Here is a 13,829-nt window from a genome sequence, read left to right as displayed (position 1 = left end):
CCCTTGCTCATGAAATTCCGGTTGTCAGTAGTAAAGGAGGTACAGAATAGCCTGTTTCAGAGAGGAGAATGTAGGCCAGACAAGGTCACTCGGTGATTATGGCTCTAGTTAGTCCAAAGCAGTCTTGGGCAGTAGCTAATTACTAGTAAGGCGTTACGGTAACTTGTTACTTTTTTCAGTAACTTGTAACTGTAACTAGTTACTTTTAAGTTACAGGAACTGTAACACCGTTGCTTTTGTATGCAGTAACTGTAGCAGGAAATACCATTACAGTCACTTCCGTTTGTATAAAGAAATTATCTAACAGCAGCGCTAATTAAAGGCTGACGTACAGCTCGTGCTTTCCACTTTTTCGGACTTACTTCTTTCTCATCCCTGCACCTTTCACCTTTCCACACCACGGTTTCCCTCGCACTTTAGGATAGGAGGTCTCTAAAAGGATTATCTTCCCAGCAGAAGACCCAGGTTGCAGGTCGGTCTTTAAGGTGATTTCTTAAAATTTTGTCTTAGCCCTGAGTCGAGCAAGAACAAGGAAAAAAAACAAAAAAAACAGGAAATTAGATTTCTGAAAAGAAGGAAGCTCTCGGATGTGAACTTTGAGAAACAACTCATGTGACATTACAATGAGTTTTGCAAATTTCCCACAACCCACAATCAAAACAAAGTTGATGCAATAAAATGAAGCGTGCACAGCAATTGTTGGCTTTTGGCTTGAGTGTGCCCCCTTTAGGTTCCCTTCATGTAGGGTTTTATTACGTGCCAGTTTGACTACCCGCATGCTTTTGTACGTTTCCACTAAACTTTCCATTTGGTTTGGTTTTGATACAGTTTTGATACAGTAATGGAAAAGTAACGACATTACTTTTTCAGAGTAACTGTTACTGTAACCAGTTACTAATGGAAACTCTAGCTGTAACTGAGTTACTTTTTGGCTTAGGTAACTGTAACACTTACTTTTTAGTGGTAATGGACCCATGACTGATCCAAAGCGACGTCGCATGTCTTGGTCTTGTTGATGAGGCGATAGAAAAATGCTGATTGATTGATTGATTGATTGTAGGGTTTAACGCGCCCACGCAACGCAGGCGATGAGGCGCACCGGAGTGGAGGGCTCCGGATTAATTTTGACCACCTAAGGATTTTTAACGTGCGGCGAAATCTCGTACACATGGGTGTTTTTGCTTTTCGCCTCCATCAGAAAAGTGGCCACGGCGGCCGGAAATCGAACCCGTGTCCTCATGCAATTGAAAAATGCTACACTTTTAGTTGTGATTCTGCGCAGAATGTCTGGTCCCATTTTTTTCTCTCCATGATATGATCTCAAATATTGTCTGAGAGCCTCTGTCCCAGTCACAAATCTGGCTGTGTGGTAAGCTAGTCGTGTGGCCAAACGGCGATGCACATTTTGCTGTTAGACACTTAGGAACACAAGTAAATTTGTCGGATCATGCCCCATTCATGGCCGTCGCACCAACTACTGTATGATGTCCTGCTGGTAAGCGACACGTTTTCATGCTATCTCAAAAATGTTTTAACCCATTTTATGCTTAATGCTGATTTTTATGTTCATTTTTCACACACAAGTTGTACAGCTAACATCAGCACATCGCAGGCAAAATTAGTTTGAGGGGAATAAAACTTTGTACTGCATTTTTCTCTTCAAAAATAAATGTGCGCAAAGTGGCTAGAACAACTCAGAATATGGCCTACAGATTCTAAACTTTAATCTGGTAAGGTAATTACTAGGCCTGCACAAATAACGATTTTTGATTTTCAAGTAAATACAAAGCAAATGATTTCGTTAAAAGTTTCATATCAGAGCGAATACTTTGTGATCAGCAATACTTCGTGATCATCAGTTTCTTGGGCAAGCTTCAATAATTGCTGGAAAAAAAAAAAAAAAAAAAAAGATAAAAAAAAAATGACTATGCAACAGCAGAGCTCTAAACATGAGCAAGAACTTTAGGTTAGCTGCTTGTTTATATTTGTGGACATTGTCAGAGCATTTTTCCAGAACAAACACTGAGGCAGCAGGGACATGTAAATTCAAAACAAATGTGCACAAGAACTTTTGCCATCGCTTGCTTTTTCTGCTAGCAAATATTGGGAAATAGGTTTCCTCAGCACAGCACAGGCAAAAGATGCATGCCGGTCAACATGAGAGCTTACTGTACCTACTTACCTGAAGTGCATGTATATATGATAGCCAGTGGCACAATTGGAGTTTTCTAGATAAATTGGCTTGATTAAAATGAGACGGCTGTCAACTTCACCCAGCACATGTCCATCCTTTGGGATTGTCCCCCGCCACTGTTGTACGGTTACCACACTACATAACCATGGGTCGTTATATCTCGGCTTGTGTCATCTATATATGTATCAGTCACAACACAAACATTAAGCCGCTGCTCCCAAGCCATTCCAGCAGCATTACAAAGCCACAGTGAAACAGGCAGCCCCACGTTTGTTTGCTAGGATAGGACAGTAGTCCCTTCCATTAAGCAAATTACTAAGAATGTGCTCAATCACCTAATGAAGTCAAACGTATGCACTATTACAAGTTGCACATAATTGTTTTGCTTCTTGCACTTGCTTGGACAGCACCCTCGGCAATACGCTTGTAAATGAATTGTCAAATTTCCATTCAAAGTGCATTTGCCATCCATTTTGCAATGCCATTTTCATTGGTAATTTAACAGCTTCACTGTACAATAATTTCTGTACAAAGTGCAATGATAGAATAGTAACAGCCTGTAATAGTAATTCAAGGACATAAATCGCCTCCAAACTATAAAGTTAGCCAAGAGTTCACTGACTTATGGTTATTGTTGGGGTTGTTTTGTGCAGAGGGCAGTTATTACAAAATTTTTAGCTCGGATTAATTTGTTTTGTGCCAGTTAGCAGTGGTAGCATGTAGGTGTTCAAGGCGCAAAGGCATCTACGGCCACAGTGCCAAAACTATACATTATGGCCAATTCATAATAACAGATGTAACAATTATAATTCAGTTCTCATATTGGCAACAGGAAAGTATTTGCCCTGACAAGTAAAATATTCGAGCAAAATCACTGCCTCTATATTCACTTCAAAAGCAAAAACACCAGCAAAGGAAGACTAGCGCCAAGCCACAAGTTTTGAAACGTAGCAATATTTATGCAAATCTGATTAGTAAATCCTCAACATTGACCCCACAGTGAGCACATTAGTACTAGGCAATGGGGGCCAAACAGTCAGTGTAGTGAATTCTCAGTGCTACAGAAATACTATAGATAGTTCGAATATTCTGCAGTACCCATATTAATAAGTTATTTTTACGGGAGGGGGGTGGTCAATTTTAGGACTCTTGAGGCCTTTCTGAAGGTGTAATTTACAAGCTGAAAAGAAATGTACTTAAGAGTGGGTGTGGTCAAAAGTTGAAGTCAACCAACTCAAAATCTATTTATTGCAAGATAAATTAACTAATTGGGCACGACACCTGGCAATGTTTTTACGCAACAGATTACCGTAAAGTTCCGAGCGAACACCCACCCCTGAAAAGTCGTCCACCCACCTTACCTTTAGGGGTGAAATATTAAATTTACTAAGAGACCCCCAAAGATCGCCCACCCCCTAAAATCACTGGCTTTAGCGCCGATAACAAAATAAACGCGAATCACCTATTCATGTGTTGATGCAGTCACTTATTCGTCCTTTCCACACTTGAGCCGAAGGTTTGCCCATCTGGTATTTTTTTTCTTGGTATTTCGACAGTTTTGGTTGGTGGTGCAGGAACTTTTTTCTAGTTTTCTGCACCTGACCCGAAAGTTCACCCATCCCATATTTTTCACTTGATATCTCCGTACCTTGGGTGGGTGTTCTTTCGGAACTTTACAGTAAACTACAGGTTACAGCACAAAAATTTACAAATGGCAAAAATTGAGAGAAAAACAAAATATCTGCAGTATTTGACAAAACTTTATTAGCTTCACGTGCACCTTGCACCAGTAGACAACAAATGATGCTGGAGACATGACAGTACAGATATGTCTGACTCGCACAACAACAGATAGATGTGACAATGATGTAGAAATAATATGAACAATGATATTTTTCATTTTAAAATATCACAGGTGGGTAACTTGCCCAAATTGTAGAAGGCACTACTGCTCTACAAGAACATGATACATGATTGGCTTACTTTACCTAAATAAAGAGTGATTACATAGAATATTTCACATGAAGTGCTGCCTCTTCTTGTAGGCATGGCACTATTATCACAGCTTGTCCTGCAAGTTCCATGCAATATTTTGCAAAAAGTGTAAATGCACACTGAAGTACATCTGTATGCGTGGCACTAATATCACAGTAGGTCCCGCAAGCTTCAAGCAAAATTTCGCACAAAGTGACAGTGAACACTGCAGTACATACTGCTTTGAACCTAGCGATGTGATAGGTGCCAGACATTTTTTTAAAGTTAAGTTTTAAGTGTGCATGCATTCGTGAGAAGAAAAGAAAAGAAAGACGTCCGAGAGTTGCAGTGTGTAGAAAAGTAGAGTTACATAGCCCTTTGACATAAAAATTGACGTTGTAGATCTTTGAGGTGTTTAGATTTTTTTTTGCAGTTTACAGAATGGCCCTGCAGACCCCCCCCCCTCAAAGGAGCAATAATGGTTCGTGAACTAAACTTGCACCACCCTCACATTTTCATATTGCAACCACACTACCATGAACAACTCGCTTTTTCCCCTTCACACACACGTACAGGAAGGCTGCGCATGATGCATAACAGTGCTTTCAATTGACAACTATTATGTGCTTAGGCAGATGGTTTGTTTTCTACACACTGCGAAAGGCTAGGTGTGGGGCAAATGAAGAAGCAGTCGCATCACTGAAGCTGTTAATCACGGATTGATAACACATGCAAACGAACTCTAGGCATGACTTATTTCCAAATAACAGCAGCTACATGCTTCGGAGCAGGGTGCACTGTTGGGCGAGTTGGTACGTCATATTAAGTGGATACAGCGCAAAATGAAACAAAGGCAAGAAAGATGACAGGACAAGTGCAGTCTTCAAACTAAAATTTGTTGTGAAATAACTACCTTATGCACCCCCCCCCCCCCCAAAAAAAAAAAAAAAAAAAAAAAAGAAGAGGAGGAAATATAGGCATTGACATATTTAATAAAATCTATACAGGTTCTAGTCGCATCTGACACACTGCGTGTGTTGGATAAGAATTCAGTCTCTGAGACACTTAATGGAACGCCTTGCTCATGCACTTGATTCCTAACTGGGCAATTTCATGCACTTGTATAGCCTCATGCATATAATTACTGCTCCTTTTGCACATGTCAAGGTCGGTTTTGCACCCCCTAGACTTGCAATGATTGGCAAGAAAGCAGTTGCTACCTTTTCAGACGTTATGGTCGTGCTTCCTCAACCAGTCATTAAGCACCTGCCAGTTTGACATTAGCCAACCCACAATTTAGCGGTACATGATAGACAATGCGCTCCATGCCCGAGACATACATAGCAAGCTTTACGTGCATGCATCGGTAAAACCAGCAGCTGCTTGAATGACCAGTTGAGGAAGTCTTGCCATTTATTCAGAGTCTAGCAGGTGCAAACCCCACCTTGACATGTGCAGAGTGATAGAAAGGAGCAGTAATCACTATGCGTGAGGCTACAGAAGTGCATGAAATGGCCCGGTTAGGAATCAAGTGCATGAGCAAGGTGTTCCATTAGCCTTGAGCCTTGCATAAGCAAGGCGTTCCATTACATTGTCTCAAAAAGACTGAATTGTTATCCAACACGGGCAGTGCATCTATTTCGACCACTCTAAAATATAGAATCTTGTACACATTTTTGCTAAATGCGTGAATGCCTTCGAGGTGGCACAGTGTATGTACGATATCGTATTTGTAGTCTTTTTTGTTCCGTGGTGTTAAGTATTATAATGTGCAACTTTTCGGCAACAAATTTCAGTTGGAAGTGGGCGCTTGTCAGGTCGTCTTTCTCGTCTTTGTTCACCTTTGTGCTGTAACTACGTAATATGCCTCATACTGCACCACTGCTTTTCCACCACAAACTTTATTTGGCACCCCTGCACAAATTCTTTCAAATTTCACTCAGAAGCAGTAGCGCCTTACACACTCTCAGGAGCAGCAGGGGGCTCCTTGGCGGCTGCCTCAGAGGCAGAGGGCCCCTCAGCAGCTGCCTCAGAGGCAGAGGGCCCCTCAGCGGCTGCCTCGGGGCAGAGGGCCCCTCAGCGGCTGCCTCGGGGGCAGAGGGCCCCTCAGCGGTTGCCTCAGAGGCAGAGGGCCCCTCAGCGGCTGCCTCGGGGGCCGCCTCCGACGCAGCTGGTTCCTCCAAAGCAGCGGCCTGCTTGGCCATCTTCTCCGAAGAATCGGGCTCTGCCTGCTTGGCCTTGAGAGGAGGCTGCACTTCGACGCACCACTGGAAGATGGGGTGTGCAAGCAGCCCCGCTGCAGTTGGGCGCTCGCGTGGGTCTTTGGCGACCAGACTGCGGATCAAGGGCAGCTCCTTTCGGTTGCAGCGTTCCTGCGACAGGCACACACCAGTCACCCCACCGAACCATGGAACAAAAATGGTGACACAATGTCAGCCATACACTCCTTGGCCCACATTTACATTCAACCAAACCCACTTATGAAAATACTGTTTATAACAACACATCAGATGTAACAAGGCACCAGTGTTGCGAAATGGGCAGCCCCATTTCACCCACTCTGTGGAGCTAGAACTTTCCACCATTGCACTCCTTTCAGTTGCGCAGAATGCCAAAATTTTGCCCATTTTCACTCCTGGAATGGCACACACACACACACACACACACACACACACACACACACACACACACACACACACACACACACACACACACACACACACACACACACACACACACACACACACACACACACACACACACACACACAGAGAGAGAGAGAGAGAGAGAGAGAGAGAGAGAGAGAGAGAGAGAGAGAGAGAGAGAGAGAGAGAGAGAGAGAGAGAGAGAGGGGGGGGGGGGGTTGCGGAGGAGTAAGGGGACAGTGTGTGGCTAGGTTTATCGCAGCAGATTGCGGGCGCAGCGAGCTACTGTGTAAATCACATCTGAAGCGGTAACAGCGGGTAGGCTCAGAAGCGGTGCAGGCAGAGCAGTGTCAACGCAGCAATGGCAAACATCAGCCACTCGTTACTTCTACATGTATAGGCCACACTTCATGCGTAAAGCACTGGCCATACATTACAGCCTTGCTAGTTAACCAGCTTTATGAAGTACACACCGTATTTTTGCATATGTAACCCACAACCCGCGTGTGTACTGGATTTTGCGTGTGTCAGTGCCAGTCCGCAACTGCGTGCGGGAATGTTACGCACACCTGGGGCATAATTAGGGTCGAGGATGGAAACTAAAATGTTAGCAGCAGCCATTAACTCATCAGGATGTTTCATTTCGACAACTTTTATGGGCCACAATTGTTTCTTCTTTTCCTGAATAAGATCAGAACCCAATGTAGTCTGCCAGTTTTAGCGTGCAAATCAACAATGTTTGTGGCTGGCCCAATGCGGACACTGAATCGGAACTTGACAGCAAATTGTAAATTAATGAACTTTTATTTTAGGATATTTTATAAATTCTTGACCACTTGCACTTACGCGTCCAATATTTGCCGTATTTGGGCTCGCCCAACGCCACCTCGACCCCTTAGAGCTTTCTAAAAGTTTGACGACCTAACTAGAGTTGTTGTACACGTGGGTAAAAACATTTGTGCGAATTTTGCCTCACTCGCCAAGTGAACCAAAATCAGCCTTGCTCGTGGTAACAAATACACCCGCACAATATCGGCCGTCAGCTTCGCGAAGTACAAAAGCTAACAAAACTGCTCCTGTCATAAACAATAAACTTGATTTTGTCAATCCCCAAATGAAGTATTTACTTTTGTAGAGTTCTAGATTTAAATTACTTAAAAGCAAAATGCTTTCAACAGCATATATCTGGTGAAAGTAGAAAACGGTGGTAGATAAGTCACTTTTTTTCGTGGTTTAGCTGGCTTATAGTTCTGGATCCCTTTCAGTTTCGGTTCCGAAAACGCCAATGTCGTGAGCCGTTTGCGTTGCTCGCGTTCATGTCTGAAACATAGTATTTTGCATTTCGCATTGTCTTTATGTGTACTATTAGGTGACATTATTTTTACGTTGTAGAAAATTTGAGTGCAGTTGGCCTTTAAGAAGGACTCCTTAATGCAGGTTTTTAAAAGTTTTGTGCTCTCTAGCTGTGCCTCACCTATTTAGTTATTATTAAGGGGAGACGTGGCTTTCAAAATCAATTTTTTTATTTATTTGTGGATTTTGATGAAAATTGGCACAGCAACTAGAAATATTTGTGATAATACCATAAAAATTTCAGAGTAATATTTTGAAAACTTTTGTATTTATAAAACTTTCTTTCTGTTCACCTTGTACTGAGCTTGAGTGGCTTATAAGACACGATAGAAAACTTGTCCGAAGTGCTTTGCATTCCCAAATGAATGGACGAGGTTGTGACAGTCTTAGATTTTCCTTATTACGACAATTTTTTTAGGTTTCAGTTTTTTGGAGGTGAACGTAGAACAGGCATGTAGACCGTGAACGACTGAATAAAGAAATTCACAAAAAGTAAACCTGGAAAATGAAGAGTGCCACAACCTGAACTGTTCATCAAGGATTGTAACGCAAAAAACGGAATCAAAATAGACCTAGCGGTCACGAAGACATTGCTGGAACGAGAGACGTAGGTAAAAAAAAACGGCTTTTGAAGTTGCAACATGCACTTCATTCATCGAAAGTTGCTAGGGTTGTAGCCTTTTGTGTCCTTTTGAATATGGGACTTCTGGAATGTCTTGTCCTGAAATCGGAGTTGCCTTTTGCAGCCTTTTTATTTCCACAAAACATTATTTTCAGCTCCTCTGTGAAGAGTGCATAGCCCAGTTTTCAGACCAAATGGGGGAGAGGGGGGATGGTTTTCAATGCAAAGTAGGCTAGCTGGACAACTGGACTGGACAACTGGCACTGGACAACTTCCCTATGCAGTATTGTCACCATGGCACCATGGCACATTTTTTTAGTACCCTTGGCATTCAGGGCATCCAATATGCTTCGCAGTACAGCCAAAATGCACTAAACTATTGATGTGTGCATTGTTGGTATTAATAATTTCCCTAAAACTTCAATTTGTTAAACGCTACGACAGTCAGGCACATTTTTAACGCTGTGAACAGGTTTTTATTCCGAACTCAGACCTGTCTGCATGATTACTAAAAGTGCACGGGAAACTTTGTGCATGGAAGGCAATATGGCTCGCGCATCGCAACGCACGCTTACCGCAACATACCGCACTTCGATTATCCCCGACATGGCTCGTCTGGTCGTTTTTTAGATTAAATCTAACGTCACAGGCATTAATTGCAACTACTGGCGTTCAATCGTAACCGGTTGCTCAGTCAGGCAATGCTCTGACGCGCAATAGCTTTGCCGTGCCCGCAATAACTTTTGACGCGTCAGCCGTTTCTTTCCCAAGGCTAGCGAGCCTACCGTAAAACATAGCAATAACTAAGCGTGTAAATATCGCAAATTAAAATAAAAGATCACTTAGCGAACCGCTATCACAAGCGCGCAACACTGCGTTTCACGCTCCTGGGTTGACCACGGTAAAGGCACCCGCACCACGAAGTGTTCGATGATCTCTGCCTTTCGAGCCACGCAACTTCCCGTAATCAGGCTTATGAATCCCAGGCATTCCCATCACGATAACGTCTGTGTTGAATACCACAGCAGATAAAATGACTGAACAAAAACTTGGCCGAGCGAAGCAGCGACAATGAACTCAAACTTACACTACGCAGTTCAGGCGGCTGCCATATTGCGTTTGATTGATTGATTGATTGATTGTAGAGTTTAACGCGCTGACACAACGTTGGCGATGAGGTGCACCGTAGTGGAGGGCTCCGGATTTAACGCGCTGACACAACGTTGGCGATGAGGTGCACCGTAGTGGAGGGCTCCGGATTTAACGCGCTGACACAACGTTGGCAATGAAGTGCACCGTAGTGGAGGGCTCCGGATTTAACGCGCTGACACAACGTTGGCGATGAGGTGCACCGTAGTGGAGGGCTCCGGATTAATTTTAACCAGCTGGGGATCTTTAAAGGGACAGACAACCGATTTTTGTCGCGTATATGTTCTCTAGCTCATATGAAAGCCAGCGTTTTATACAGCCCGGTAACCACAAGCAATTTTTAATCAAATCGGCGGAAATAATTTTAATTTGGCAGCAAACTTCCTCAAATCGGAAGGGTGGCGGTTCGTAGTGTCGAAACTTGGCACTACAATATGTGTCCCTGTCACGTGACCTGCAAACCTAGCAGCTACTGCAACTGCTGAAACGTTTATTTACGCATTGAAAACCTTTTAACACAAGTATTTATAGAAGGTTAAATTGTATATGTATTTCTAAACATTATTTTGAAAATTCTAAAGACACGCCGCCCGCCGCCGCTGGGTTACTCTCAGTGTGGCTAACTGAGCCACCATGCCCAGAATCAACGGCAGCGTTCAGTAAACAGACCCAGTGAAGGACATTTGGCGATTCTGCCCGAGTCAGAGGCGTTTGTTCTGCCAAAATATTTGATTTCAGTTTCCAAATAGGCCAACGGCATCTTAAAAAAAGCAAAAATAACGTCGCCTCCGGGGAGAATAGAACTTCCCGCCTCCACAACGTGAAACCAGATTCTACCTATCGTCTATCCCAACAGATGGCGCATTCGCGCACAATAGACCGTTGCATTAAAAAACACATAACGGAACAGGAAAGACTGAGATTCAAACTTTTTTGGCTGGGGACAAGTTTTTAAATATCGTTTTTCATTTCGCATACAGACAAAATTATGTTTCCGCGCTACTCTACATCATGGTTGCCAGCATCATTTTTGGGAGGGACGCATAAGGCTCGCAGATCTAAAAATTTCGATTTAAAATGTTCTAGGGCGTTATCAGCAAAACCGTTTCTCGTCAAGGTGCTTTAAGTGATGCCCTTTCATTTGGGCTAGAGATTATATACTCGACAAAAATCGGTTGTCTGTCCCTTTAACGTGCGCCGAAATCTTGTACACACGGGCGTTTTTGCTTTTCGCCTCCATCAGAAAAGCGGCCGCCGCAGCCAGGAATCGAGCCCGCGACCTCGTGCTCAGCAGCGCAACGCCTTAGCGACACCCAATCAGAAGGGCTGTCTCATCGCATGCCGATCGGAGAGCCAATCGCGCTTCAGAATCGCTTTGTTTATGTGGTGTCCCTTTTCTGTCGTTCGTGTGTTTGTGAATGGATGAAGATAAAAGAGACGGCCTAAACCGGAAAGAAGATCACTCGGGCGATCTAATGGTACCAAAATGGCCACGCCCCGTGGCACCGTTGCGGAGATACAGCACTCCGAAAAATGCAGCTTTTTTGCCCTTTGGCGCTGATATTTTGTCACTGCGGCTGGCAAAAGTATTTCTTTTATGTCACTTTGCGACTGTTTTCGGCGGAAAAACATTTGCAAACTCACAGAATAGAAAACATAGAAGCCGAATAAGTGGCTTTCAAAAAAACGATGTTTTGGTCATTTTTTCTAAGTTGAAAGTCGCGTCCCCCCTTAATAAGTGCACGATTGAAATCCAAAGTATTGTTCTAATTATGTAGTGACTGGTCATGCTCTGCATTCAAAATATACATACCGCTTCCGGAGTGGCAGTACCGAGGGCCGTCAGAGAACCTTGGGTCAACATAGTTCCAGGGAACAGCAACTACGCAGACAGCAGCACATAACATGGTTCAGTCACTGGTCGCATTACAGACAGGTCAGCTGCTACGCAGTACTAAATACTGTTACCCAGAAGTGTGGTCCAGAACAGCAGGTTTTCACGACAACGAAATTCACATAGCCTACAAAAAATTCAACAGTGAAAACTCCAAAAGCACAAAGGGGGCTACATAAGAAACGTACAAGGCTCACTTTCAGGAATTGCGAAGCGTGAGCTGTTAGTTTCCTTTTCTGCTCTGCTTTGAAACACGTTGGTGGTAAGGGATGTATCAGCGTGCATAGCCTCAGAATTGCTGAGAAAGCATCACAAGGCTTTGCCATGTCTACAATGAAGTTAGCATCATGTCAGGTGCCTGAGACAGGGGTGGAACAGGGTCCATGGGTTTGGGAGCAGTCCTGGGAGCAGGCCTGGCAAAAGTGCCTTTGGTAGCAGGCTTGGAGCTGCCAGAAAGGCATTTTTGGAGCAGGTTTGGAGCAGCCAGAATTGCCATTTGGAGGAGATATAACACCATTTCACAGCATTATGGTGCCTCCCTAATCTCCATACAGGCCGTTGTGCAAGTCCCCTGCCACGTACCTAATCTCTCCACTATTCTGAGGCGTTCTACAATGCACTAGGACCTACTCTAAACCAGGAACACAGTTCTTGTACTACATCTGGAGGTATCTCGGCCCCAGCGAGTGCGTTGCATTATTACCATTCGAACGCCACACCTCACGCGCAGAGTCGAAAGAGATCAGATAACAGCCCTTGCTCCGTGTCCAGCAAACGGCAGTGTTTATGCGACCCCGCGGCGGCATTCCGTAAAACAAGGTGTTTGCTTGCATTTTTTCTATTGAACAGCGGTTTCAGTGCGTGCAAAGCTGAACATAGCTTTTTCTTTACCTGTCACAGGGATGCAAGAGTCTACAAACTTTTGCCGCAGACAACGTACCTAACTATAGTGTGTCAGAAGGCCCTATTAATATTAGACCATCCTCCACTAAGCAAAGCTAACCCCAAAGTTGAATTGAATTGAAGTTTATTTGTTCTTTTCTGAATATAGAAAAACGGGGGGAGGGGGAGGCAAAAGGCAACCAGCATCCCTCAGTTTAGCAGGAAGTTCATTTCAAGTTTCAGATTCATTTCCGTTTCAAGTTGACGGGCGAAAACGAGTAGATACCTCAAAGCAAAAGTGCACCCAATTACCAAGTGACTGCAAAGCCTCCAAGACTCTGTTCAATACATGTAGCAATGCAAAGTTGCGGGCAGCAAACCTAGGATCGCCAAAAATGGGCGACTAAACTGATGTTAACCTATAACCTTTCATAACTATAACTATAACCTTTCATGCGGACATTATTCTATTTGTGATGAGACACAAAAACATTTTACTTTTGGCCATTTTTCATTAAATGTGGCACACAAGCCGACACCCCCAAACACAACCATGCAAATGCAACACACAAAATTTCAAGAAGATGGCGCGTAGTGCCTGCTGCCTTATGGATAAGCCAAAGCCAGGTTCGATAGCTGCTCGTAGTCTTGATGAAACCGAAACCATAAACGCATTGATGAAACCGATAACACGATGTTTCAGCCAAGTTTTCGGAGGCTGGGCATGACGGCCGTATCACGTGGAGGTGGGTCTCTAGACAATTTTTTTTTAAATTTTTAGTGCAAAATAGATGAGAATTAGCACCGTTGATGAGCTTCTATGTGGATTTCAAATATGTAATTGGTTTTAACGTAGCTTTATTTGTTTATGAAATACAATGTTTTAAAATTTATTTTTTGAGGCATTTCTTACGGGGGTTTAGAGAAAGTTCACTCGATCAAATTCAATAACGATTTGTATGAATATAATGCCAAAGGTCTGCTTTACCAGCTATGCTATTTTTACTCGTTTTGAAGACGTTTCCAATGAATGAAGAAGGTGAACATTTAATATCAACAATTCATATAAAATTGCCTAATCTTTACTCATTTTTGCAAATACGTGCTCATAGACAG

At 43.3% G+C, this 13,829-nt stretch overlaps 1 protein-coding gene across 7 annotated transcripts in view; it reads right to left on the bottom strand.

Moving 5' to 3' along the window:
* Positions 1-3,936: 3,936 nt before the first annotated feature.
* Positions 3,937-13,829, bottom strand: part of LOC144149426 (serine/threonine-protein kinase 31-like) — a 149,087-nt gene continuing 139,194 nt past the window's right edge. For 6 of the 7 annotated variants that reach the window (XM_077681034.1, XM_077681026.1, XM_077681002.1 and 3 more), the window contains 2 exons: positions 11,751-11,819; positions 3,937-6,540 (listed from right to left, as the gene is read on the bottom strand). In XM_077681034.1, coding sequence (XP_077537160.1) covers positions 6,097-6,540; positions 11,751-11,819 — 513 coding nt within the window. In that variant the 3' untranslated portion in view covers positions 3,937-6,096. The remainder of the gene's footprint in view (positions 6,541-11,750; positions 11,820-13,829) is intronic. The other variant, XM_077681009.1, reaches the window with a different exon arrangement.

Source organism: Haemaphysalis longicornis, unplaced genomic scaffold, assembly GCF_048455015.1.
Source record: "Haemaphysalis longicornis isolate Haplotype H1 unplaced genomic scaffold, Haemaphysalis longicornis Haplotype H1 scaffold_1, whole genome shotgun sequence".
NCBI classification, from domain to species: domain Eukaryota; kingdom Metazoa; phylum Arthropoda; class Arachnida; order Ixodida; family Ixodidae; genus Haemaphysalis; species Haemaphysalis longicornis.
This window is presented reverse-complemented; position numbering and strand designations above follow the sequence as displayed.